Source organism: Anguilla rostrata, chromosome 15 (genome assembly GCF_018555375.3).
Source record: "Anguilla rostrata isolate EN2019 chromosome 15, ASM1855537v3, whole genome shotgun sequence".
NCBI lineage: Eukaryota > Metazoa > Chordata > Actinopteri > Anguilliformes > Anguillidae > Anguilla > Anguilla rostrata.
Window position 1 is genome coordinate 5075434 of NC_057947.1, and position 27770 is coordinate 5103203.

General features: G+C 46.0%; 1 protein-coding gene across 1 annotated transcript; it reads left to right on the forward strand.

The window, feature by feature from the left end:
• Positions 1-2868: 2868 nt before the first annotated feature.
• Positions 2869-27754, forward strand: LOC135241339 (serine/threonine-protein kinase 24-like). Its single transcript, XM_064311613.1, has 11 exons — positions 2869-3619; positions 11292-11522; positions 15304-15360; positions 15528-15636; positions 15831-15988; positions 16394-16579; positions 16932-17077; positions 19711-19843; positions 20325-20393; positions 22635-22771; positions 24862-27754. The coding sequence occupies exons 1-11, from the start codon at positions 3578-3580 to the stop codon at positions 24896-24898; spliced, it is 1305 nt and encodes a 434-aa protein (XP_064167683.1). The 5' UTR covers positions 2869-3577; the 3' UTR covers positions 24899-27754.
• Positions 27755-27770: the final 16 nt, after the last annotated feature.

Genomic DNA, 27770 nt, shown 5'->3' on the forward strand with positions numbered 1-27770 from the left:
GCTAAATGGGGAACATCACTGTCTTAGCAATTTAGCACCTTCTCTTATCCAGAGCAGCTTACGCAGCTTATTGTGTGTACATACAATACATGCAGCTGGACCGTTACTGAAGCAGTTCAGGTTAAGTAGGCTACCTTGCTCAAAGATACAATGACTTGTCCAACATTTGTGAATCAAACCCGCAGCCTCACAGTTACGAGCCCAGTTCCCTAACTTTTTTTGCTACAGTGGCCAGTGTACGCAATGCATATTGCACGCCATCAAATAGTTACCGGCGAAGGAAATGTTAACAGGGAGGCAACAGCTGGAAGCTGTTACTGCTGCCCTGAAAACATTACTAATGTTTACAACACATCACTGCTCCCCTGTTCTAAAAACATCACTAATGCCCTCGACACGCACTGCTCCCCTGTCCAAATACATATTACTGCTTCCCTGTTCTAAAGCATATTACTGCTCTCATGTTCTAAAGCATATCACTGGTTTCCTGTTCTAAATACATTACTAATGTTCTAAAGCATATTACTGCTCTCCTGTTCTAAAGTATATTACTGCTCTCCTGTTCTAAAGCATATTACTGCTCCCTTGTTCTAAAGCGTATTACTGCTCCCCTGTTCTAAAGCATATTACTGCTCTCCTGTTCTAAAGCATATTACTGCTCTCCTGGCCTAAAGCATATTAGAAGTGGTTTGATGGTCCTAGGCCCTATTATCTAGGAGCTATTGAACTTGAAAGCATTTGTCATCCATATTTTTTTCAATAATCAATTGAAATACCTAATTGGAAATATTAGTGTAAAATTGCATGAGGTAAAAATGCACAAAGCATAGGCTCTGCATCTTGTGGCCATTGTTTGTGAACAATTTAGAAGTGGTTTGATGGTCCTAGGCCCTATTATCTAGGAGCTATTGAACTTGAAAGCATTTGTCATCCGTATTTTTTTCAATAATCAATTGAAATACCCAATTGGAAATATTCATGTAAAATTGCATGAGGTAAAAATGCACAAAGCATAGGCTCTGCATCTTGTGGCCATTGTTTGTGAACAATTTACATGTGGTTTGAAGGTCCTAGGCCCTATTTTCTAGGAGCTATTGAACTTGAAAGCATTTGTCATCTGTATTTTTTTCAAATATCAGTTTAAATTCATAATTGGAAATATTAGTGTAAAATTGCATGAGGTAAAAATGCACAAAGAATAGGCTCTGCATCTTGTGGCCATTGTTTGTGAACAATTTAGAAGTAGTTTGATGGTCCTTGAGGTTTGCATTATAGTGTACCATGCCACACTGGTACACTATAATAATAAAGGCATACGCACATCCAAAATTTAGCGCAGTTGCCTAGTAAAAGAGAAGAATAATGCAAAATAAGAAAATACTACCAGCACACTGCTATTATTCTCCCAAGTTATTTTTATTTAACTAAAATCCGTGAGCAGGGAAAACGTTTCGACCGTTCGCTCATACATTCATGCCACTGGCCAATTTAGAGTCTCCCCTTACCCAACGGGATGTGTTGGACCATGGGAGGAGACTGGAGTACCCGGCAGACATAGGAGAGCATGCAAACTTCCTACGGAAAGGCCTCGTCAATTGGGCCTGTACTGTATGTCACGAGATGGGTTTTCTGGTATTCCAACAAATGTTGCCTAAAAATAACATTCCAATAATAATAACAATTATTATTATTATTATTATTATTAGTAGTAGTAGTAGTAGTAGTAGCCTAGTAGTAGTAGTAGTGTTAGTAGCCTATTATCATTCATATTGCTCTCTTTTCTTTTGGTGTGCTAATCGCCAAGTCGATCCACAAGACACACCAAAAAAAAAAAAAGAAAGAAAAAAGGCAAAGCCTACACGGAATTAGTTTACAGGATCATGTACGTATGCACAACAATAACGTTAAATCTTCTGTCGGCTACGCAAAACAATAATGGAGACAGAAAAAAAACTTTCCGACCGTAAAAAAAGGCTTTCAATGCGGCTTATCCACTCCACAAAAATACTTATTGTCTGCTCTCACATATATCATCCTACTATCGGTTACTGGAAATAGACCTACGTTTTTCCTTGCTCAGTCTACAGTGCATACACGAATTAAGCTTAGGTTATAAACTAAAATAGTAAAATTCCTGAAACCAACTGAGCTGGCGACAATGCTTTGGCATTTCGCATTTTATCTTGTTGGTTAACGTGTAGACTGAATATACTAAAGTAAAATTTTGTAGTCTTGTGATGAGTGAGACCTTGTCTTAAAACGTTGCGTGTAGGCTACTTCTGCAACAAAATACTTAATTGTAGGCTATTGCTTCTGAAATATAGAGCATTGGTCTTTAACCACATTGACGCGAAATGTAATAAGTCATTTCACCACAAGGTGGCGGGAAAGCCATAAGGCAGGGGACGTAATTGTAGCTTTTATCATTATGGATACTTTTTAGTTGTAAGTCACTACTTTTCCGATCCTGTCCGCCACTATTACTCTTCCTATGGACAATGATAAAATATGATTAAAAAGCAAATTTTTGTTATTTTTGACATTTAAATATGTATAAAAGTAATGGATATTCAGCTGAATCTCTAATCTATATAAATTCAGGACTGGAGGAGATGGACAGCATATCTCATTTCTGAAAGTAGGCTAACTCCAAATTTCTGAAGTGTAGAATGGCCCTGATGACACTGACAAATGTTCACATCGATTAGCAGCTTCATCAATCACGAGGCGCTATCGCATGCTGTGCCTTGAATAACAGATTCTGGAGCATTGTGCCAAAATGCCTATCTTGGTAGAGCAGAGTCTGTTCAAAGGAGCAGAATATTTAGACCTCCGTAACCGGTGGAAAGCTGCGGGGACTCCTGCTCCCCCTGCAGTTCCATCAGTATCATCGGTCGTCCGAATCCGCCCTGATGTCACAGTGACAACACTGACAAGATGGCGGAGGGCACTCGAGCAAAGTGAGGAGGACAACACAATATAAATTATACAGCCTAAAAAAACCATTTATATCATTTTCCACCCACTGCGGCTGGTGGGTGAGAGCACGGATGGTGCGTTGGACGGGCGTGAGGCGACTGTAGAACCAATGCACCCCCGCTTGTTTGCGCTTGGGGAGATTTATCGGCGGAAGACGGACATTGTCAACTCAAGTCAAGCAAAAGCTTGCGTGCAGTTTGGAAAAAGATTTGAAATGTCGAAGAACGGCGCGTCTCCGTCGTATAGGTTCAACAGTAATCTTTAGGTGTTTAAGATTATGTGCGTTTCTTTTCTGTAATTGAGTTTTTTCTTTGCACTCGTGGGAAAGCTAGGTAACTAGCCGAACCATTTGGTCTCGATCCAAAAGGTAAAGACCCTCAGAACACGGTGTTCTAACGAAACGTTTTTGCCCGAGGTGCTCAAGTCTGAAAGCTGACCGTGATTTATAAGTCACCGTCTTTGCTGGTTTACTGGAGACACTGTTCTCTCGCCGAATTCAAGAAGTCTTTTTAGTATCATTACAGTTTTAAGGACCCATCTTTTGAAAGTCGAATCCGCTATTTGTGATATTTCTGGTTTAGCCAACTTGCTTGACGCCATGGCTCACTCCCCTGTCCAGAGTGGCCTTCCAGGGATGCAGGTAAGATGCTTTCGCTAGCAAGCTAACTTAGCTAGGTACGCCAGTAATTTTGAAAACTTTGCAAGTAACAGGCAACTTGTCAGATTGCCAGCCAGACGGCCAACAAGCTAATGGTGGCAGGCTGTGACGATAATTTTCTAGTTTAGCAAGAGGCACCACAAGGGAAGTGGTGGCAGCCGCTAGCTAGCGGACTAAAGTAGCTAGTTGTCTGATAAGTTTACTGATGTTAGCTCGCAAAGTTGTTTACAGTGTGTATTCATACAATTTATAGACTGAAACAGATAAACTGCACTTGCTCCTGGAAATTGCCCGAATATATTGTGAAGATGTTTCGTTTGTGCATTGAGGAGAATGTGTCAAAACGTTTTCCTGGACGCAAGGCCTGTGTGCAAGTTTGATTCTGTGGAAAAATAAGAACCACCCCAACTCCGAGTTGTTTCTTGGTAGGTTTCATCCGGTATGTAGTTGACTTAACGAGCTAACATCACCATGAATACACGTGTCGACAAGAACCATACACAGTTGCTTTTCATTTTATTGTATTTCACTGGTTGGCTAGCTAATTAGTCATAATTAAATGTTGGTCTATGTAGCTATAGCTAGTTGTATAATGTGACCCAATTTACCTACTAATTTAAGAGTTGACACATATTGGACATTTTGGTATTTGATTGATTTTCATTTTTTGAATGAATGCGTATTAGAACTGGGTATCGGTGTACAGTGCTCACATTTTACACATATATATTAAAAACGGTAACGTTGTTACATATAACATATGCCAGTAAAATCCAATGCAGCACATTGAACAGTATATCGTAAGCTGGAAATAACTCGTGAATTAGGCTATTGGCTTGGTGCATTACCACTTCACTGTAATTTAGGCGACTGGGTGAAACTTTAATTCAGTGCAATGATATTGGAACGTCTGCATATCTGCAGTCATATTTGTTTCTGCGGAACGAATGAAAGGTCAAAGAAAAATAATTATTTAAATGCATGACGTTGCCCAAAATGCGAAAGGAGTTCTGCATGCACCCTTTAGATGGCTTTTGATTTTTCATTTGTCTAAATGACACGATCAGTGATGCTTCTTTTTGTGTTTTGCTTTAGCGTTTAACGTACTTTCCATGTTTACACGTTCAGCGGTAGTGCATTGGTTAGTGCTTACTCCTTGAAGTTTTATGTAAATTGAAGTTGGTATTGTGCCCTAGTTTTAACAGTACGTTTGGAGGATGAGGAAGCTATGTGCATGCTGTCGTTTATAGTCGCGGGAAACAGGGCAAATGTGCAGGGCATTGCAATGGATAACACTGTCGCCCCACACCAAGAAGGCAAGGAGGTTCTGGGTTCAAATCCCGACCAGGGGCTTTTGTGTGGAGTTTGCATGTTCTCTCCGTGTTTAGACTAAAACTTTGTTCATACTGACCGGTATGAATCTGACAAATGCACAAGTAAAAATAATAATGCGGTACACCATTCGATTCATACTTGTGTAATTGCATTCATGCAAATTGTGTGCTAAACGCATTCAGTGGACAAGTAGTTGAAATGGGCTTGAAAAAAATATGTGAAATGATCCTTTGAAGTAGAGTGGGTGGGGTCCCTGATCACCATTAGCCTGAGCGCTATGTGTGTTGCTTTAGTGAATGTCAGTGTGGCATTCACCTGAGAGTGCCACACCGCAGGCTGATACCGGCCTGTCGCCATGGTAATTGGCCTCATCGACTCCACCTCCCTCGCGTCATTCCCTCTTGCGGTGTCTTTTCTGTGTTCGCGTGCGCACTTGCACAGTAATCTCACTCATCACTTCTATTCGATGCTCATTGGGGTGCCTTCCTTTCAGCTTTCCAGTTCATCAGATGAGCCGGAATGGCTGTACGAGGTCGTGGGAGTCTCGGTCCCTCTGGGGAGGGAGCCAGGCTGATTTGAGTTCCCCTAGAAAGGCCTATAACTTTCAGTGTAATCAATAGGCGTTTAAGGGCAACTATGGGACTCCGATACGGCTGTGGCTGGTTTGGATGAAATGACCCCAGCTGATTGAGCTCTTCTGCAGCTGGACAGGTAACGTGTAACTCCTGTGCTAGTCCCCTGTGGCACACAGAGAAACGTGCGTTTGGATGCGTTGTTTTCCGGGTGGCTGAGGCATCCCCTTGTCCTGGTGCAGGGAATTTGTGTTTCAACAAGGCTGAACCGTGCTGGTGCTTGGATCCATTTCCAGGTCAGCTCTATCGAATGGGAACTTAAAGTGTTTCCACTGACCTGTCTTAGCTGTAGGTCAGCTATACCAGCAGATTGACCTGTGTCAACAGTATGGTCTTCAGTCCTCTATGTGATTATTTGTGTTGAGCCTAAGTAGCCATGGTTACCCTTATTTATAGCTGCAGTAGCCATGTTTAACCTGTAAATTACTACTGGCAGAAAAATCTTCAGCTGTGGCTGCCCCCGAACCGACTGGGAATCCAATCTGGAATTCTTTGATAGATTTTCTTCTAGCACATAAAAGATAGGCTACTGCTTGCCAAATCCAGGTGCACGCAGTGTCATTGATGCCCGTTGGTTTTGTTGCTCTGTTCTGGAATATTCCATTATTGTCCAGTTCGGTTGAGATCCGGTGACTGAGAAAGCACTGACGTAGCGCGACCCATTGGATGACTACTCGTGTGCCCTGTGGATGGGGGCACCGTCGCCTTGAAAGACGCATTCCTCTGCAGGAATCGCTTTAACGTGGGGTGAAGACGGTCACGAACATCATGGAGTTACAAGTGGCATTGGCCTTGCCCTGTAAGGGTATGAGTTCACCCAAACCATGCGATGGAAAATGCACCCCACACAGTTACGGACCCTGCAGCACCAGAGGATGATATAAGGGCTGGAGGCCCCAGGGTCCGTAGGACGGAGTGTAGCACAGTGGGTAAGGAACTGGGCTTGTAACCGAAAGGTCGCAGGTTCGATTCCCGGGTAGGACACTGGCGTTGTACCCTTGAGCAAGGTACTTAACCGAAATTGCTTCAGTATATATCCAGCTGTATAAATGGATACAATGTAAAAATGCTATTTAAAAGTTGTGTAAGTCGCTCTGGATAAGAGCGTCTGCTAAATGCCCGTAATGTAATGTAAATGTCCTCACACGCAGCAGAGCCAGCAGCCCTTGAGGACCAGCAGCCCTTGAGAACCTTGTGAAACTAGGGCATTAGGCAGAAGGGCCTTTCCCAGGGTGCTGTGGTGTAGCAGGAGCCTCTAATGCAGCTGAGCTGAGAATGGTCAGTTTAAAAATGGGCCTCATGCTCCTCATCCCTCTGTGACCTCAATGGGAAGGTTGGGTTATGACATAATCAGGCCTGGGCCACGCTCAAGGCCCCGTTTCCCCCTCTCCAGCAACTGCCATTCCTGCACGAGCCTGTTTTTTATTTGCATTCAGATGCCTGTCGAGTAAACTAAGTAATAGCATGCAGCAGCTTTGAGCGTACTCTCCACGCGCGTTTCTTTTGGGGGTGGACTGTGGTGCATTTGAGAGAATTCCTCAGCTAGCTGTGCTTATGTTAGTATAGGGATGTGAGTGTTATTATTGGCGTCTGTACATAAGCAGCCACTGCTCTGTTAGAGCACCACCATACAGGATGTGAAGTCACTTTGGGTGTCACCACTCTTGTTGGATGGTAACTTTGGGTCAGCTTTTATTTTAACAGACTTAAGTCTTTCTAATGCAGCAAGAGAGGCAGACACACTGTACTTCCACCCCACCCCACCCCCCCATTGGTAAAGACTTGATTCCAGTGTGCTCTCACACCACATCAACAAAGATTTCTTTGAAATGTAGTCCGTAGGCTAAAACCCTTCATGTGCCATCTTGACTGCAGGCATAATCCTGGTCTCTTTTGAAAGGTAACCCTTGGGAGTCAGAATCACTATAAAAAACATGTGGCCACAGTGATTTTGCTTCGCCCCGCTGGGGGTTGGTTGCCTGCCTGTTTTACACCCCCTTCTTAGTTTGGGGAGAGGATGTCTGGGAGGTTTAGTGGGTAAGGAGCTGGGCCTGTAAGCAGAAGGTTGCAGGTTTGATTCTCGGCTGAGGCGCTGGTATTTCATCCCCTGAATGAATTATTATAAGCCACCGCCGTTTCAGTGGGCTGAATGTCCAGCTGTGTATCCGAGTCATTTTTCCAGGTAAATGGTAAATGGACTGCATTTATATAGCGCTTTTATCCAAAGCGCTTTACAATTGATGCCTCTCATTCGCCAGAGCAATTAGGGGTTAGGTGTCTTGCTCAAGGACACTCCGACACGCCAAGGGCGGGGTTTGAACCGGCAACCCTCCGACTGCCAGACAATCGGTCTTACCTCCTGAGCTATGTCGCCCCTGGTCTACTGGGGACTCTCCCTGAAGGGCAGGCTATTTCTGTTTATTTCTGTCTGCAGGAAATGCTCTGCTGTGTTTTGCTGGTTAAAATGCGCTCGCTTTGGGGGAGACCATGTGATGCAGCCCACAGGGGGACCCGCTCTTTGACCAGTGTACTTATCCCCCCCGATTCAGCGGGGGCTTCGGTGGCCCAACGTGACGTTCTCTGTGCTGCGATCCCATCTCTGTCCGTGACGCCTCTTTGCTTTCCTCTCTCTGAATAATGGGGGGGGGAAAAATAAGGCGAGTGGCGTGATTTTGCTGATCGTTGAGTTTCACAGCTGCTGATCTTAAGGACAAAGCCATTAAAGGCTGTTCTCGCCTCGGGTGTTTTCCTCGTTAAGGGGGCGGCGTCGTGTCCGTCGCGCTCGAGGCTCCGTGGTTTTCCGTTCGGCCAGTCGGGGGGGGGGGACGCGGGAGAAATTCCGAGGGAGTTCGCCGTCCCTGGGGGGGGGGGGGGGGGGGGGGGGCTGGTCTTGTCGCCGCGTTCCCTGACGGACGCGGTCCAGCCGCGCAGACAAAAGCCTGGCTTGTTATCGGCCCTGTGCAGGCTCTTAAGCAGACTCGCCGATCTTTAAATCATTTGGCCAATCAATCATCCCCTTCGCTGAGCCTGCTGTGCCAGCCAATCCCAAGGTTATAGCGATCAGTGCGTCTGCAGAGCGCACTGCTACAGGAGGAAAAGATGATGGATTCGTTGAGCAGCGAGGGGGAAAATGAAAATGATTGGATATGTGGAGTGGAAGGAACCTGGTGGATCTACAGTAGGACATCTGGTCCCCCAGTACACAGTGGTGCATGGGGATGCTCTGCTGGGTCACAGGCCGGGCTGAAAAGTCCAGGGGTCAGGAAGTAAAGCCGTGTGTTTTTCCACCCATGATCCGCAGCTGGTTTCACAAATAAGTTCTCTTGGCTGAAGAATTGTGCTTATTAGCACATCCAGGTGATTGGAACAAGTAATCTCTCTCTCTCTCAAATTCAAATTCAGATGCTTTATTGGCATGACACATTTCAAAATACATATTGCCAAAGTGTAGTGATAACAACATGGTAACAATACAAACAAAAAAAATATCTTCCTCTCTACTTTTCCTCTTCGTCTCTCCTCCAATTTCATCTTGCGCTTTCCCTCTCTTTCCTTTCTCTAAATCTTTCACCCTCTGTCTTTCAGTCTTTCTCCATCTCGTACTCTGATGTCTTCTCTGCATCTCTCTCTCTCTCTCTCTCTCTCTGTTTCTCTGCCTCTCGCTCTCTCGGTGTGTCTGTCCCGGCTGAGTGAGGGCGGAGCTGTGTCGTCGCTCCGGAGCAGAGCTCTGCAGACGGAGCAGCGGTCTGTGAATCCGCGCCCTGCTCTCCTTCCCCCCTGCGGGAGCCGGGGGGAACCACTGAGCGCGCTCTGTACGCGTCACAGACGCCCATCTTAGTCTCAGGCCTCCTTAAGATGACAGTTTCTCTTCACACTCTTCTGTCTCTCTGTGCTAGGCAGGATAGATGGGGCGATGCTACAGGATGTGACATACCGTCTGCAAGAAGCAGGGACTTTCTTCATAAAATACCCACAACGCACTGCGTTTTATATCTGCTGCACCAGCTATATATTGGAAATAGGTCAATTAAAATAACTAAATATTGACAAGTTTTTTTTTTTTTTTTGTTGATTCCCAAAATGCGCTCCCTTCACCGTCCCAAAGCCAGGTTAGCCGTCCCACTTTGGCATGTGTCCGTCAGTTTTTTTTTTTTCTCAAACATTTCCACATGCTTTCCCGCTGAGGCAGAGTTTCAAATATTCATGTTGGCTGTTCCTCGGACACCGGCGCTAACGCTGCAGCCGTGCGGCTGTGACAGAGCACGCCTCCGAGCCCTTGCAGACGCTCAGCCCCTCCATTACTGCCCCCCCTGCATCTCACGCAATGCGTCCTTACCCCTTCTGTAGTGCACAGCACCCTTTTTAAACACAAGCCTGTTAATGACACGCCAAAAAAACACAGTGCTTACTATTTTTGAACACTTTTGACTGTGTTGCACTGATTTAATTGAATCTAAAAAAAATGTCTTTGTGATCTTTTCTTTGCGAAAATATACAGTTTATCATTTTCAAGCAGCTTAAAAAACTTGGTCGGAAACGAGAAGTTTATCGGATCTTTGAGTGCTGTTCTACTGCCGCTGGTCTTGAGCGTGAGGGAGAATGGAGCTGCGGTTAGCGTTAGCATCAGCGTACGAGCCCTTTGGGTGCAATAGCCGGGAAACCCTGGCACAACCCGCACTGCATTTGGCACTAGGAAAACGAATACCAAAATAGGCCTTTCATTTGCACATGAAATAAGAAATGAAAGCTTTTCGAAACACTTAAGTTTCACAGGAAGCCCCTTCTCGCACACCCTTCTTTGTTTCGTTTTTTTCCGCCTTTCCACTGTGTTTGCGATCTTGGATCCCGGAAGAAAGCGAGCGTTTGATGGTGCGGAGCGCGGGAGTTCCTCTTAGCAGCAGTGTGCTGGCTCCAGCTCCAGGGCCTGTGTTTCGTCACGCTGAACCGCATCTGACCTCGGGCGACGTCCCGCCTCTGCCGTGACTCACACGTTCACCATCTGTTAACCAGCGTGGATTCCCGCGTCCTCACCAGGAAGTCGCCGGTCTGCTTTCAGCTCGCGGTTCTGTGGATTTTGGTGTTATTTTTGGCCTAACCCGCCCTCCTTTTGGCTTGTGGCTGTATTTATAAATGGGTCAGTTGCTGGGGATGCGACGGTTGGGCTTCGTGAACCATAATGTTGATCAACTTTTTAATCTGTTTAACAAATCAGCGTTTTGTTTTACAGAGTCAATCCTTTTGATTGGCTCATATGTCTGTGATTGATGGTTATCGCCACCTATCACACGGTTCATAATGGCTGTAGCTCCCCCTCCCCATGGTGGTTAAAGAGATGTTGAGTGTTTTTTACGTGGTGTGTAGTTCTGCACAGGTGGGTTGCCGAGGCCCGTTGTGCTGCATTGTAACAGAATGTGTGTGAAGTCTGCAGCCTGGCATGAGGCTTGTGGGACTGATGAGTCTGAAATGAAGCAGAGGTGAGGGCGCTGGCCCTCAGTGAGCTCCCTGCTCCTGCATCGTTTTAAACTGCTCTGCGGACTTTTCTGAACGTAGCCGTACGTTTCTGAAGCCATTGACATTTTCAGAACTGGGTAGCGAAACGTTTTGAGTCGTGTGTTTGAGGGAAAAATGTTCAGTTCACTAACACACACCCCCCCCCTCCCCCTCCCCCTCCTCCTCCTCCCATCCAGAATTTGAAGGCCGACCCTGAGGAGCTGTTTACCAAGCTGCAGAAGATCGGGAAGGGCTCCTTCGGGGAGGTTTTTAAAGGCATCGACAATCGGACTCAGAAAGTCGTGGCCATTAAGATAATCGACCTGGAGGAGGCGGAGGACGAGATCGAGGACATCCAGCAGGAGATCACCGTGCTGAGCCAGTGCGACAGCCCCTTCGTCACCAAGTACTACGGATCCTACCTGAAGGTGAGCGTCTCTGCGATCCCGTTAGAGCGCCCTCTGCTGGTCCTCGCACTCAGCAGCCTAACGAGACGCACGTTCATTACATTACATTACATTACATTACATTACAGGCATTTAGCAGACGCTCTTATCCAGAGCGACTTACACAACTTTTACATAGCATTTTTACATTGTATCCATTTATACAGCTGGATATATACTGAAGCAATGCAGGTTAAGTACCTTGCTCAAGGGTACAACGGCAGTGTCCTTACCCGGGAATCGAACCTGCGACCTTTCGGTTACAAGCCCAGTTCCTTACCCACTGTGCTACACTCCGTCCTGTGCTTCACTGCCTTACCCCAAACTCTGAGGGAGCTGGTGTTAACTCTAGCTCTAGCTGCGTTCAGTACATTACCCTCAGCTTCACCAGAAGCATGTTCAGTACATTACCCCCAGCTTGGAAATGAATCCCCCCATGAAGAAAACATCAAAGTCATATTTTTCAACAAAAAACATGGCAGCCCTTTCACGATTGGCCGCTGAAACGTCTCTGAAGGCGGCCTGTGTTCCGGGTAACCCCCAGTCATCTGCGAGCGGATGTGTGTGAGTGACAGGTCGCGGTTGGTTACAGAGGTGTCGGTTGGTTTTTGAACGCGCGCTCGCTCGGGCGGACGCCTGTATTTGGGTCGGTAAATCATTCGTGGCTGTGAGACAGGATGCGGCGGTTTAGCCAGCTCAGCCCAGCCCAGCCCAGCCTAGCTGCGCTACAGAGCAGTGGATTACAGTGTGTAGGGGGAGCGCAGGGGTTAAATTCTCTTTAGTTAAGTGCCCCTGATTTTTGGCAGGTGGGGGCTGGGAGGATCTCCTCCGGCAGTCTTGATCAGTCGATCCCAGGCGATCCCCTGTGATCTTTTTCTGAATTAAGGATCTATGTCTGAATTAGGAACATGTATCGTTTAGCCAATGCGGTGGGCTCTGTGATGTTTTGCCAGATCTGATTTGAATGTGACAATGAGACACAAGGTTATTGTATGAATATTTGGGGCCCTGGTCCTGCATGCTGTTGGGTTAGGGGGTGGGGGGTGGGCTGCACTAAGCAGCAGTGCTAAACTTAAGCCTCCTTATCACCGCTCCTCCTGGTGTGAGTAACCTTTGAGTTGCTGTTTATGTAATCTCTACTCACCCGTGCCGTGGTGACTAACCTTTGAGTCGGTACCGCACTTAGAAGGAATTAGCCCAAAAATACTGTTTTATAAGGGATCAGAGGTCGCTGGCTAAGAGTTTTCAGCTTGTGTGTGGATGTGTTTAGATGTTCAGTCTTCTTGTCTCAAAAAGCACTTCCCAGGCTCGCTGTGTGACACAGCGTGTACGGTGTTGAGGTTGCAGTCTGTAGCTTGCAGGTTTGAGTCCCAGGTGGTGGCAGTGCCAGGGCCGCTCATAAATAGGGTGCTGGGCATGAGTTAGTGCGCTGAATGTCCGGCTCGGGGTCTGTGAGTCACTCTGCAGACCAGCGCAGTGAGAGACTGCTGTCTGGGTGAGGACAGACTGTCACTTCCCTGTTTGAAAGTCTGCTTTAGTCTGCTTACTAAGTGTGCATTTATGTAAGTCTACTGTGCAAGTGTACATAAGCGTGTAAGTCTACTGTGTAAGTGCGTGTCTGAGTCCGCTCACTAAAGTGTGTGTTTGTGAGTCACTGTGTTGTTGTATGCATGAGTGCATAAGCCTGTTGTATTCATTGTATGTTAGTGTGTGAAGTCTGCTGTCTAATAATAATGCTAAGACTTTAGAATACTTAACTTCATTTGTTTGACACTTTTCATACTGCCATGCAGTTGAAACAGAATAATACAGTAAAACACTGTGTTTCTCTGTGTGTGTCTGTGTGTGTCTGTGTGTGTGTGTCTGTGTGTGTGTGTGTGTGTGTGTGTGTCTGTGTGTGTCTGTGTTTGTGTGTGTGTGTGTAATTAAATTGATGAGCAAGTTTGAAGGGTTCAGTCTTCAGATGAAGACCGCTGTCCTTTGAGGGCTGTTGCTGAGATGCCTGGGCTGGGTGCTGGAGAGAGAGGGTCTGGCTGTGTGCTATGGAATCAGTGTGTGGTGTGTAAGGGATACACTGACCTCGGGGCGAGACTGTCCAAATGGAGGTCCTGGAGAAGCACCCTGATGTGCTCCAGTAGGTGCCAGCCCCCGGGGGGGGGGCTGTAAACTTGAGTCACGCTGGGAAAAGGGCATCGCTAAGCTAATAAACCGTTAAGGGAATGATAACGTGTGGCGTGTGCCCTTGGCCTCAGCTTCCATCTGCTCTTTATCAGCAGAGGCTGATCTGAACCCTGCTCAAAGGGGGGGCGGGGCTTAAAGCAGTCAGCAGGGGCGGAGAAGCTCTGTGTAACTGCAGTTCATTGAACTCCCCCCCCCCCCCCCCCCCCCCCACCCCACCTCTGTGTGCTTGTGTTGTGATGTCATAATACCGGGGCAGGTGCTGTGATGGGCAAGGGGGCGGGGTCACACGTGTGCACTGACACCAGCTGAGTGGTGCCACTCAAACCAGGGTTCAGTCTCAGCCTAAGGGCACTGTACGTTTGGCTTCTGTGAACACCCTTACCCTTTTATTTGTGCCTGTTAGCGGGCTAGCATTGCCTGTTTGTCTGTTTTTAACTGCGTAGCCGTGTATGAGGCTCACGCGCTTTCTGAGGTCACACACGGGCCTGAGTCCTCTCTGCAGCGTTAATGCTGCTCTCTGTGCTCAATGGTGCCCTCTGATGGGGGAATTTGGATGGTGCAGTTATCAGCTCATGTGCTATTCCTGTGTGGGTCAGGGACCAATAACAGCGCTGCATTAAGACCTGCTGTTATATCGCTCCAGCGTCTCCACCCCCTCCGTCCTGTGCCTCCTTCTCCCAAAGTGCCTAATGCATTATTCAGTTACGTGCTCCCCTCCACGCAGTGCTTCTGCAGTGTATGTACATACATCACTCCCGTGGCCTTGTGTGACCTGTCTGCTGTCTGATTGGCTCCCGCATGCAGAGCACACGTCTGTGATTGGCTGTTGCTGATGCACTGGGGGAGTATAGGAGCTGTACTCAGAGAGTGGTTTTTTCCTCTTGCGTATTACAATGGTGAGAACTCTGAACAAATTGCAGAGGAAGGATATGTACAAATATAAAAAGAGCAAAAGGTCAAAAATTGCTCATCTGTGTGGCTTTTCATCTTAATGCTGAAGCCCCTGTGTGTTTTTTTGGGGTGATGCTAGTTTGTGGTGGCTTTAGGTCAGATGCTGAGCGCGGGGAAGGGTGGATCCTTCTAGTGAGCCCGAAATGCAGCTGTCATCATTTACACTGACTGCATGGGGTTTATGGCCGTCTGGCACGGGTGCAGAATCACTCTTTTTAACATGGTTTCCGTACCGATAGCCCTGTGACGGAGTGTAGCACAGTGGGTAAGGAACTGGGCTTGTAACCGAAAGGTCGCAGGTTCGATTCCCAGGGTAAGGACACTGCCGTTGTACCCTTGAGCAAGGTACTTAACCTGCGTTGCTTCAGTATATATCCAGCTGTATAAATGGATACAATGTAAAATGCTATGTAAAAAGTTGTGTAAATCGCTCTGGATTAGAGCGTCTGCTAAATGCCTGTAATGTAATGTAATGTGTTTGTCTGGCTCGGCTGTGACCTGTAGGTTCTCACAGTTCGACTCCTCCGACGATGAACCTCTTTTTTTACAGCTGACTGTTTTGCTGTTGTTTGTCCAGGGGGTTCTGTGCTAACACGCTTCTCTGCGCTAACGCCCTTTTCCTCTGTTCCAGGGCACAAAACTGTGGATTATTATGGAATATTTAGGGGGCGGATCGGCGCTGGATTTGGTAAGTGATGTCAGACCCCCTTGCTTTTTTTTTTTTTTGCTGTGACCGTCGTCGTTAAAAGGCTCTGGCTTGTTGCGACCGGTTGTGGCCGGTCGCGACCGGTTCGGGCCGGTTCCGGATGGTTTCCGGCTGGTTCTGCATGAGCCGCGTCGCGCCCTCTCTTTCAGCTGGAGCCGGGGGCGCTGGACGAAGTGCAGATCGCCACCATCCTGAGGGAGATCCTGAAGGGGCTGGACTACCTGCACTCGGAGAAGAAGATCCACAGGGACATCAAAGGTACCTCAGGCGCTCAGGAAGCCGATTCGTGAGTCCCCCCCCCCGTTTCCCCCCCCCCCGAGTCACTATTCGGACCGCTGCCTTCTGGTACCCCTCCACGCGAAGGGCGTGCTGCAGTTCGTGTCCCAGCCTGCGGGGGGGGGGGGGGTCTACCGTGCGTTCTCCTGACCCTTGACCCCTTGTCTGTCGGGCAGCCGCCAACGTGCTGCTGTCGGAGCAGGGCGACGTGAAGCTGGCGGACTTCGGCGTGGCGGGCCAGCTGACGGACACGCAGATCAAGAGGAACACCTTCGTGGGCACGCCCTTCTGGATGGCCCCGGAGGTGATAAAGCAGTCGGCGTACGACTCGAAGGTGAGCGGCGTCTCCGCCCCCCCCGCCCGCCCTCCACCCCCCGCCCCTTTTTCGCCATGTGATGGAGACGCACGTTGTCCCCTTTTGTGTGAGAGCGGAAGCGGAACTGCCAGCGCACCCATGTGAGCTGCCATGGGGGGCCCCCTGAGTACCCAAACACTGGACACTAACTTGGGCCCAATTCATGAAAAACATTGTTTAATAAATACCTCGGGTAACATTGGGTGTCGTTTGCATTCAACGGAATTGACATTTAATTGTGTCTTTAAAACAAACTGGCTGTCCGTTTGCGTTGTTCTTATTGTGAGACTCTATTTCCCATCGTGCCTCACGGCCGTACGTGTGACAGGCTAGCCCCGCCCCGGCCTGAGACCCACCTGTCACGTTTGTGTCCTGGCGTTACAGGCAGACATTTGGTCCTTAGGGATCACCGCCATCGAGCTGGCCAAAGGGGAACCCCCGCACTCGGACCTGCACCCCATGAAGGTCCTGTTCCTCATCCCCAAAAACACGCCCCCCACGCTGGAGGGCAACTACTGCAAACCCCTGAAGGAGTTTGTGGAGGCCTGCTTGAACAAAGAGCCCAGCTTCGTAAGTGTCCCACAGGCCGTGATGTCCCACTGTGAGCCACTGCTGTGTTTGTGTCTCAGCTTTCAGTGAGGAAATTAAGCAAGTATGACTGCGTTTTATTACTGTTCTGGAGTGGAGTTAATATTATTAGGTTTGATTGAACCAGTCACTGGCAGTGAATGGGTCAGTTTCTCCTTTCAGCGTGAATGTCCTCAGTAAATGCAGTCGTGTGGGTGTGATGTCTGTCTGGCACACCCTCCCCCCTTGCCCCTTTCCCTCTCCATCTGCCCCCCTCTTCTTATTTGCCCCTTCCTCCTGTCCCCCCCCCCCCCACCCCCACCCCCACCCCACCCTCAAACTTCCTCTTCCTCAGAGGCCGACCGCCAAAGAGCTGCTGAAGCACAAGCTCATCATCCGCCACGCCAAGAAGACGTCGTACCTGAGCGAGCTCGTCGACAAGTACAAGCGGTGGAAGGCCGAGCGGTCTCGGGACGAGTCCAGCTCGGACGAGTCCGATTCGTGAGTCCCCGTCCCCATTTCCCCAACCCCCCCCCCCCCGAGTCACCATTCGGACGGCTGCCTTCTGGTACCCCTCCACGCGAAGGGCGTGCTGCAGTTCGTGTCCGAGACTGCGGGGGGGGTCGGCTGTAGCGCAGCTTTTCTGACTGACCTGTACTTTAGACGCAGATGCGAACCGCTGCCGAGGCTCTGGCTGCCATTCGGGTGGCACGTTATTGAAGGGAACGGCGTTACGCTGAGCGTAAACGGCTCTCCGTCGTGTCGCTGTTTGTCGGTACGGATGCACTCTGGGGAAGCAGCCCGCTTCTGACTCGAGGATTTTAAGTGGACGGCCGTCGAGCCTTAGTTTACGCTCTCGCAAACGGCCGCTTCGTAATCAACGCGACCACTTCCTGTCGAACGCGACCGCTTCCTGGTGACCGCGGCTGCTTCCTGGCGGAGCCTGCTTTGCGCCATACCCCTTTTGTGCACCATACGTTTGCGGTCACGCGGAGGCTGTTGTGCAATATCAGCCCAAAGCCGCCGTGCGTGTGGGATGCAAAGTGTAAATTAGGGCTTCAGGTGACACTCCCTAAGGGCTTTGATCGGCGTTTTGACAGCTCTGTCGAAGCCATTTGATTAGAAGCAGCTGAAAAACAACAGCAGCCGCGTCCCTGGGAAGAAGGGCTGGGAGTCAGCCACGGTGTGTTCCAGAAGCTTCCACATCTCCTTACCCACGGGCCGCCGTGGCTGCTGGGTGACTGCCTGCAACTGCGTCTTAGAGGAGGGGGGTTTCAGCCTCTAGGGTGCCCTTCTGGAATATAATATACTGCAGCATATTAAAAATAGTTGAATTTTGAAAAATATAATAATAAATACATTTTACAGCAGTGTATTTTTTAAAAACATATATTTTATAGCAATATGTGAAAGTGTATGAAATTGCCCATGTAGTCTGAAGTGATGCAATGCTGTAATATATTTGATCTGAATCATATTCTTCGTATATTCCATTTCCTGTAAGGGTGTGTTTGACAAAGGTTGTGTGGATGGCTCTCCTCCACACTTGTCAGGTGAAAGCAGGACAGTATAGAGGGTATGCACTGACGTCACTTTCCCACCGGAATACGCCCCCTCAGTCGGGACTGAGTGGCAAAACATGCTGCCACATGGCTGCCTTTAGTATAGGAAACTGCAAAACCGGGAGTAAAACAAACGATTATCTGCTTAAATTAAAGGCATTTGGACCCGACAGTGATCCTTACAACTTACCAAAGAACCAGTGGTCCATGGACACTCAACAAGAAATCGGAGCTATCTTTTTACAGACTGCCGAAAGCTAAAGAAAAGAGAAGCAAATGGATCACTGCAATTCGCAGAAACAACTGGAATCCCGGCACCGAAACGTGGATTTGCGGTTGTTATTTTGTGTCAGGTTTGCTGGGTTTTTGGGTAAAATCATGCCTTAATAAGTTCTATGCTTGGCTAGCTAATACTATCTAACCATCCCCCATTTGTTTGTAGAACACAAGGCTCATCATCATGGATGTTTTTTAATAAATGCTGACAAAAACTTTACAGTTACACAGAATATAGATGAAAGATAAATATTTAATTGATGAGTAGTGAATACAGTATCCTACGTAACTTAAGGTATGATTTTACCCAAAAATCCAACATACCTGACACAAAATGACAACCGCAAATCCACGTTTCGGTGCGTGGATTCCAGTTGTTTCTGCAAATTGCAGCGATCCATTTGCTTCTCTTTTCTTTAGCTTTCGGCAGTCTGTAAAGAAGATAGCTCCGATTTCTTGTTGAATCTATTTGTACAGTCAATCGCACAACAGCTCTTTCCCATTTTAGATGTGTTTTTTGTGTTTTCGCAGCATTCAAGCTGAATGCTAACGCTATCTCTCAGTAGTCTTTCTGCCACTCAGTGGGTGTAACCGCAGTGACTTCCACCTACTGTGACGTCATGTGCATACCCTCTATAGCGGCCTGTTCTGGGCTGGATACTGAAATTTTGTTTTTGAAGAGTATCAACCAAATCTTGATGGGACTGTCTGTAGCCCAAAATCTTACAATATGCAAAAATCAATACAGAATAAATAGGTGAACTACTTCATTTATAGGCAGTTTGCCTTCTCCATCTGCTTGAGAAATGAGAATGAGAGAAAATAAATGAATTAGTCTAATGCATTCAGTGAAACCCAACACAAGCCTGTCAGAATGCAGGTCCCACTTTATTATAAATAATGATTCACGGAGTCACCTAGCTTAAATAACTGGAGGTTCTGTAGGCGTAGTTAATAAATAATAAATATCATAAATAACATGAATTATTGCACAATGAAATGTTATTATGTCTATCAAAGCAGCTAACTAGCTAGAATTACATCTTACAAAGTTCATTTTATGTGCTAGCTTGTCAAGACATCAAAGGGAGCCCTGCCACAGCTTGCCCATACAACGTCAGGCGAAAAAGGCTTATTACTGAATACAAATTTAAGTTATTCTTTTTTCTCAGTAGGGACAAAAAGCCGTTTTAAAACTGGCAGCAAATAAAGACCCGGAAGCAGAACTGAAAAATTTAGAGCGATACCCAACTGTGCGCATCTCTGAAGCGCCAATCTCTTCCATCGTCCAATCAGGGAGCCGGACGGGCAGGCGGCGGGCGGCGGCAACTCGGGGAACGACGACTGGATCTTCAACACAATCAGGGAGAAGGACCCCAGAAAGCTGCCCAACGGGACCGCCCAAACTGACGAGGTGCAAAGTAACAGGGTGAGAGAGCTGGAGAGCGTCCCCAAAACTCTGAGTGTCCCCGGTCCCCCTGAATCACAGTATACCCTACATGCCACAGCTCAAAACTCAACATCTCTGAATCTTAGTGGTTAAAATAACCAACAAAAAATGCTTGTGAAGCGAGAAAGCTGTTGGCCTGTGCAATGTCCGTACTGTTGACATTAAATTTTACCTTACCCAAGAGCAAAAAAAAAAAGGATTTTACTTTTTCAGGTTCTCGGTCAATGAAGATGGACTTAACGTCCTTCTGGTCTTCTTTCCGTCTTTTCCTCCCCTCTGGGGATGCCTGCTGATTTTTTTTTTTTTTTTTAATGTGTTTTGTTTGTTTTTTTTTTGTGATTTAAAAAAAATTCAATTGTTTTTTTGTTTTTTATTTTGGCAGTGTTTGCATAATAAGAGTTTTGGCTGCTTTAAGTATGAAAACAAAGAATGAATGCCCTCTCTCTCCCTCTGTTGACAGGTACAAGACATTCCAAAGAGGCCTATGTCACAGAGCTGGTCCACAATTATTTCTCCGTTGTTTGCTGAGGTAGTGCAGTTCTGTTCATTTTTACAAGTCTCTGTGCTTGGGGTGTGGTTAACAGTTGTTTGTGCATGTATAAGAGGGGTTAACAGTTGTGAGGAGACGCGTGTGTAAGCGTGGTTAGCATTTTAAAAATGCGTCTATAAATGTGACTAGCGCTTCTGTTATGGCAAGCCCTTTTAACATTTTAATAGTTTTGCTTTACTATCCATAATTACATTTCAGATATCTACAGAATAGGCATTTTGACTAGCCATAATTACAGTGTGACCAGTCAGAATGATAATTCAAGATATCTGCAGTTATAATCGGACTAGTGAGAACGGTAATTCAAGATACCTGCAAATACCTTTTGTCTCGTCAAAATGCCTTTTAAGATATCTATAATGATGTCCTACATATATCATCATTGGACTCATCGAACATGTCGAATAATAATTGGAGAGATCTGTAATTCTGTTTTGAGTAGTCAAAATGATATTTTCAGACTTATTCCTAGTCAAATCTGTTCAGGCTTCACAATGGATATCAGGCTTTTTATGCCTCCGCCGCGTGGCCAGAGGCATGATGTTTTCGGGTTGTCCGTCCTTTCGTCCGTCCGTCCCGATTCTCGTGAACGCGATATCTCGGGAACGACTCGAGGGAATTTCTTCGTCCAATTTGGCACAAATTGTGACAAAGTTTCAAACAAATGTCTAATAGGATAAAATAATGAAGTGATGACATTTTATATCCAAACTGGCTACTGGTTGGTGGAGGCATACAACCACGAGATGGTATTTCTAGTTTCTTACTGTCTGAACTTGATATTCATGCCTGTGGAAAACTTAGGAAAATGTCCTGTGTTCTGTAGTTGTGCCAATGGCCTTCGGTATGCACTTATTGCATGTCGCTTTGGATGAAAGCGATTGCCAAATGAAATAAAATGTAAATGTCATGCTTTGCAAACCAGGTGCAATCGATTTTTTTTTTTTTTGAAGAAATTGCGGTGGCTGTTCTCAAAACAAAATGTAAGAAAATATCACGAAGTGGAAAGAGACGGCGAAGCGGTCGTCTTGTTGGAGACAGTAAATCATCAGCCTTTCTCGCACGTGCCGCAGCATCGAATACCCTGTCAAAGACGCTTGACTCTGGTCAGAATGGTCTGACATGGCGGTCGCTGCTTTAGCGGAACGAGGAACTTCTTGCAACGGCGAGCAATCGGCAAGAAAATCTAAACATGACGTTAAAATTAAATAGCCTACCCGTTTTTGGTATCTATAGCTGCATTTTGCGATAATAACTGAAGATATCCGTAAATACATTTCAGCGCGTCAGAATGATGAAAGTGCAGATATCTTCTACATAAGATGTCTCCTTTCAAGATGTGCATGGCTTCATTGCAGATATCTTAAAAGGACTTTAGACTAGTAACTCAAATTCGAGATATCTGCACTTGAGGTTTGACTAGTCGTAACTCCTGTTCAATATATGTACAGTTGTATTTGGACTAGTAATATCTTAGTTTCAGATATCACAAAAGATCATTTAGATATCTTTAATTCTTCATGATTAAAGATATGTCTAATTGAAATTATTACTAGTTAGAATTAATGTGGAGATATCTTAAATTTGAATTACGACTAGTCACAATTTAAATGGAGATGTCTGGAATTCATGTTTTAGATGGTCAATACTGAATTGTAGATATCTTTAACTGGAGGTGCCATACTTAATGGGAAAAATATATATATGAGATATATTAAATTTACATTGGGACTAGTCAAAATGAAATATCTTATATTAGCATTTTGACTAGTTATAAATGAATTACAGATATCTGTGATGTGATTGCAGTCATGCTAATAAATGATAAAAGGGCTTGCCATAATTCTGTAGATATATACACATGCACCTGTTTAAGTGTGGTTAGTAGTGTGCAGTTGTGCATGTGTAAGTGGTGAGTGTGCAGTAGAGCATGTGTAAGTGTGGTTAGTAGTGTGCGGTTGTGCATGTGTAAGTGGTGAGTGTGCAGTAGAGCATGTGTAAGTGTGGTTAGTAGTGTGCGGTTGTGCATGTGTAAGTGGTGAGTGTGCAGTAGAGCATGTGTAAGTGTGGTTAGTAGTGTGCAGTAGCGCATGTGTAAGTGTGGTGAGTGTGCAGTAGCGCATGTGTAAGTGTGGTGAGTGTGCAGTAGCGCATGTGTAAGTGTGGTTAGTAGTGTGCGGTTGTGCGTGTGTGAGAGTGACGTGGCTGTCCCCTCTCCAGCTGAAGGAGAAGACGGCGGCAGATAGCGGTAAACCCGTGGCGCTGGAGGAGCTGAGGAACGCCATTTTCCTGGCGGAGGAGGCGTGTCCTGGGATCTCAGATTCCATGGTGTCTCAGCTGGTGCAGAGACTGCAGAGGTGAGGGTGGGTGGAGTCCATGGGATGCAGACCTGCCAACCTGCACGCATTTTGTGTACCAACCACGCAATACTTGGTCAAAATACGCAGGTACGAAATGCCAGCTGAAACTACAAAAAAATATACATATATATTATTGTAATTTAATTACGGAAAACAATCAATTGATACAAATCAATACCGTACATTTATTCGGTATTTAAACTACATCCCTCGGTTTGAACCAGTGGTTCTGTAACCCCTCCCCGACCCACTCAACATCCACTGATACGCAGCGGTACTTTATTATCCACCGAGGCGTAACGCTGCATTGCTGAGGCAAAATGGGAAGTGGGAGTGTAATAATCAAGCACAAAAATGTGACCGTAATATTAACATATAAAACGGTAGAACATGTTCGGTAACTTTACGAGATGATGGGTTTCAAGAGGTATATCCTAATGAGATAAATTTGCGTATATAGTTAGCCGTAGTAGTAGCTCGCATGCGATTTAGTCTCGTGTGAATAACTGATTGAATAATTTAGCTGCAGTAACTCAAACGCTACGTAGACTCCCTGTTCAGACTTTGAATCGCGCACGCTCTGTTGGAGCAAAGTGACCATTGCAAAGGTGTTTGACTAAAGACTGCTAACGTAGCAAATCATTCCTATTATTGCAGCCAGTCACCCGACCAGCCTTGCAGTTAGAAAATAATCATGACGTCAGATGACGAGGATACTAACTAGGAGACAGAGAGAGAGAGCAGCAGACCTACTAAAAAGAAGCGAGTCCATGCCCCCCCAGAAGTTCCTCGCAAAATATCAGGAGCAATGGCCGTGCCTCCACCCCTCCAAACTTCCGCACCATGCATTCTGCACATTGTGCTATTATGATTTTGACATTAGCCACCAAGGAGCTTCAGGTAATAATTTAGCTAAACCTCTAGTTACAAAAGCCTACATTCCTAGATAATTTTTCAATTGAATACTTTTTTTTCATTATTCCTATATGATGTGTGCCTATATAAGCTGATTCAATTAATTAATTATTAAATAAAAATGGAAATCATGTACAGAAATTTGGTTTTATTCATAATTGACAGTGTTTTACATCGCAACATAAGTTTTTTTTTTTGTTTTTTTTTTCATTACAACAGTAAGTTTCTGTAAATACTTGAAAATGAAAACATATGTTACAATATACAGAATAAATTATTTCCATTTTTATTAAATAATTTAATGCAATTCACTTATGGTTATCAGTTTGTATAAGCACACATATCATATAATGAAATATTAATCATGAAAAAATTGTTTTAAACTTTTGACTTGCAAGTATATCATAATATAGCCCAGTGCAAGTGATATTTTAGAATCAGGTCACATGATACAATTTTGCCTGATCACTTTAACAGTCAAAACTAGAATTATGAAGAAAGGCTTGTGTGTGCGTGCAAAGCGAAGTGGTGCGAAAGCATGTGAACTAAGCGTTACACTGACTATTATGGTACTCAAAATATTTCCCTGAGGTTGGCAGGTCTGGGGACGCATTATATGAAATGCGTAGCGCTTCTGAGTGAGCGTTGTTACAGGCGCGCGTCAGCTGTGCTTGTGCAGGACCGCTTCCATTTCTGCCGTTTTCAGTTCATTGTCTGGCTGGTGCATTAAGCCATGCCAGCCCGGTCACGGTTCTTCCGGGTTATCACCCCAGCAGCCTGCGGGGTTTTATTCAGCCGCAATGGTCTGCCTCTCTTCTGTAGTGCCAAGTTATTTTTCTGGACTGATTTCTGCTCCTCTGCTCCTCTCCCTCGAACCCAGAAGGTGGTCAGACACAAGGCTGTCGATCCTGTTGTCTCTGTTCATTCTTATGTTACTCGCGCGTGTGCCTGGCAGCACCAGCGTGCAGTTACACACTCATACAGGCAGGGGGAGATGTACACCATTTCTGTGTTCATGTGAAGAGCACTGTGGAGCCCCTCTCTAATCCCCCGTCTCTCTTTCTCTCTCTCTCTCTCTCTCTCTCTCTCACTCTATCGCTCTCCCCCGCTCTCTCGCTCCCTCCCTCCTGCTCTCTCTCTCCCCCCTCTCTCTCGCTCTCTCTCTCTCTCAGGTTCTCTCTGGCTGGGGCATCTTCCTCCCCACAGTGAGAGCTGCTGCCCCCCCTCCCCCCAGGAGGGCACTCATCCGGCAGCCTCCAGCCGCGTAAAGCAGACTCCTCCACCCTCTCTCTTCTTCTTTTCAGTTCATTTGTCATAGTGCACATATTCAAATGGGGCAGCCGGGTGCCCAGGGGGAGGGGGGTGGGGTCAGGTTCAGGGTGCTGTGGGGGCGGGGCCAAGGCCCGGTACCTCTCACCCTAACTCAACTGCACTTGTGTCAAGTGTACAAAATCTTATCTGGTCTATTTTTCCTGCGGGGGGGGGGGGGGGGCAGTCTGTAGAAGCATCTGCAATATCCAGAAAACGTGCAAGACGCACGTGCATGTGTGCGCGGAGGTGCGTCCGTGTGTGTGCGCGCGTGTGTACGTGTGGGTGTTTGCGTGCGTGCGAGTGTGTGTGCTCTTACAAGTGCATTTCCCACAGATTGCGGAAGGGTTTGTTTGAGATTCGAGCGCGGTGCTGAGGGGATTGCAGACTCTTTCGAAACCTCAGGTGTCCTGCTGTAAGGGGTGTGAGTTCTGTGCTAATGAAGAACGGTGTGTGGGGCGGCTGTACATTTGTATATATAAGGTCATTTTTTTACACATATTGAGAAATAAAACAGTTTGCATTAAAGGAATCACTGTGTACAAACGGCCAAGTGCTTCTGTAGATATCGTTAGTTAAGAGTCTTACAAATGGCCATAACTGAGAATTGCCTTGCCTTGGAAACATGTACCTTTTTATCTTCTTTTTATTTTTGCTGATTTGGGGGGAAAAAAAAAAACCTTTTCAAGGTTTACCATTCAAGGAATACTGATACCTTATTTCCAAATGTTTGTTTGTCCAGTGGGTACCTCAGGTCTGTGCCACTAAAACAGACCTTGTTCCTTCACAATCAATGTCGCCAGATAAAATACTTGCTGCTCCAAGACTTCCAGCCATCTGTAATCATTCAGTAGGAATCGTACTTGACCGTTCAGAGCTAATGGGAAAGAAGATGTATATTTCCTTGTCTTTTAATACTCCTAAAAGAATACACTGTACCCCCCTCCCCTGCACCTTAAAAAAATAAAAAGGAAGTAATATATTTATATTTTACCGTGCTGCTGACCAGCGGTTGGCTGTTGTGTTTGTGCCACCTGACCCCCCCCCCCCCCCAACTTGTGGCAGTGAGGGGGGAGGGGGGCAGTGACATCACAACTAACTCTCGCCAAGCCCACCTCACACCAAAAAAAGAAAAAAACATTTTGTTCTATATGTAGCAAGTAGGCGTAAGAACTTAGCATTGGACAAAGGTCTTATTTAGGCAGAGGCCTTTTAACAGCACAATCAGAAGGTTTTAAACAAGTATTCACTTCCTGGACCTTCTCACAGGAAAGCAAATTGTCTGGTGCGATTACAGCTTTCATCTGACTGTAGCAGCAGGAAGACGGAGGAAACGGCCTGTAGGGCCCCCCTCCCTGCTGCGCAGTTCGAGCTGCACAGTTTGAACTGCGCGTTTGTGCGTAAAGTCTGACTGCAGTGGGCTGGCCCCAGTGCATGCACTGCTCCCTTCTGTGGCCTCAGCCTTCAGCTGCATCCTTCTGTCACTCTTAATTGGCTTACGCCCTGTAGCTATGGTGATAAACTTGTACGCGGCAATAATATATAAAATTCAAATTTGGCATGCTGGAAAAACTTGCTGTCTACCTGTCACTGCGTGAGAAGTGTTTATATGTTTTACTAAATATATGAAATGTGTTTAGAAGGAAGGTTTACCCAGGCATTTTATGTTTTAAAGTGGACTGGAGTGACTGTGTCTCATTGAGTCCACAGACCTCTCAATGCACTGTCCTTTTTCTGTGTGTGAGGGTGGCATTCAAGTTGAAGTTTTAATGGGTGCCAGATAGTTTTCGTTCATGTGACTTGTCTGACCAGTACATTGGCTTCAGATTACTTCGACTTGATCGACCTTATCCAATGTTTCATTCTCTTAACTTATAAATTTAGCAGTATCGATTAGTCGGTCTCTGACCACTAGTAAATAATTGTATAGATATCATCTGTGCATAGCTTCTCTAGCAAACCCGCAGCATGCCACACTTTTATGATCAAATAGGCAAGTTTTTACAAGTTTTACTCACTAATCCAACCCCCCCCCCCCCCCCCCCCCCAAACACACACAAAACAAGACACCACACAGAAACGCACAAAATCGTTTTTAACAAATGTGAAGAATGCACATTAAGCTCTGGCCCCTCCCCCAAAGCATTCAGCAAAGGCGTTAATCTACCTATGCACAACACCTCAGCCTTTACCCATAATCCTCATCTTCTCCAACAATCCTCTTCTTCCACATGAAAAAGGTGCCATGCCTTCCTTAGTCCCCTCAGTCAGTGTGTCATTTTGCACCTTGTGGAGACTGGCTGGTTTGATTCAACCTGTTGCACTTTGTGAAAATTTATTTAAAGAGAAAAAAGAAAACTGGTACTTGAGGTTCCCATTTCATGTCATTTCTTAAAGATTGCTCAACTTATTTCAACTATGGCAATAATCTGAGCACATCAGGATGCTATCTACAGCACAGCTATATTGTATGGAATGAATCAATGAAGATACAAATCCAGTATTTTTGTAACTGTAAAGAGCAAGTATTGTAGTACAGAATAAATAATAAGAAGGTCCTCTGTGACATTTATTAATGAAGATGGGATACTTATCAAAGATGATTAAAAAATGTGTAAATTTCCTTTTCTGTAACATGGCTCACAGTTTATAGTCTTGTATATAATCCTTGCTTATGTAATTAAAGAAGAGGTATTGAACTCCTTGTAAGCTTTCAGATGATTTAAGGAAAATAAAAATCTAATGCAAATTGAAAAAGCTTCCTGTCTCTTTC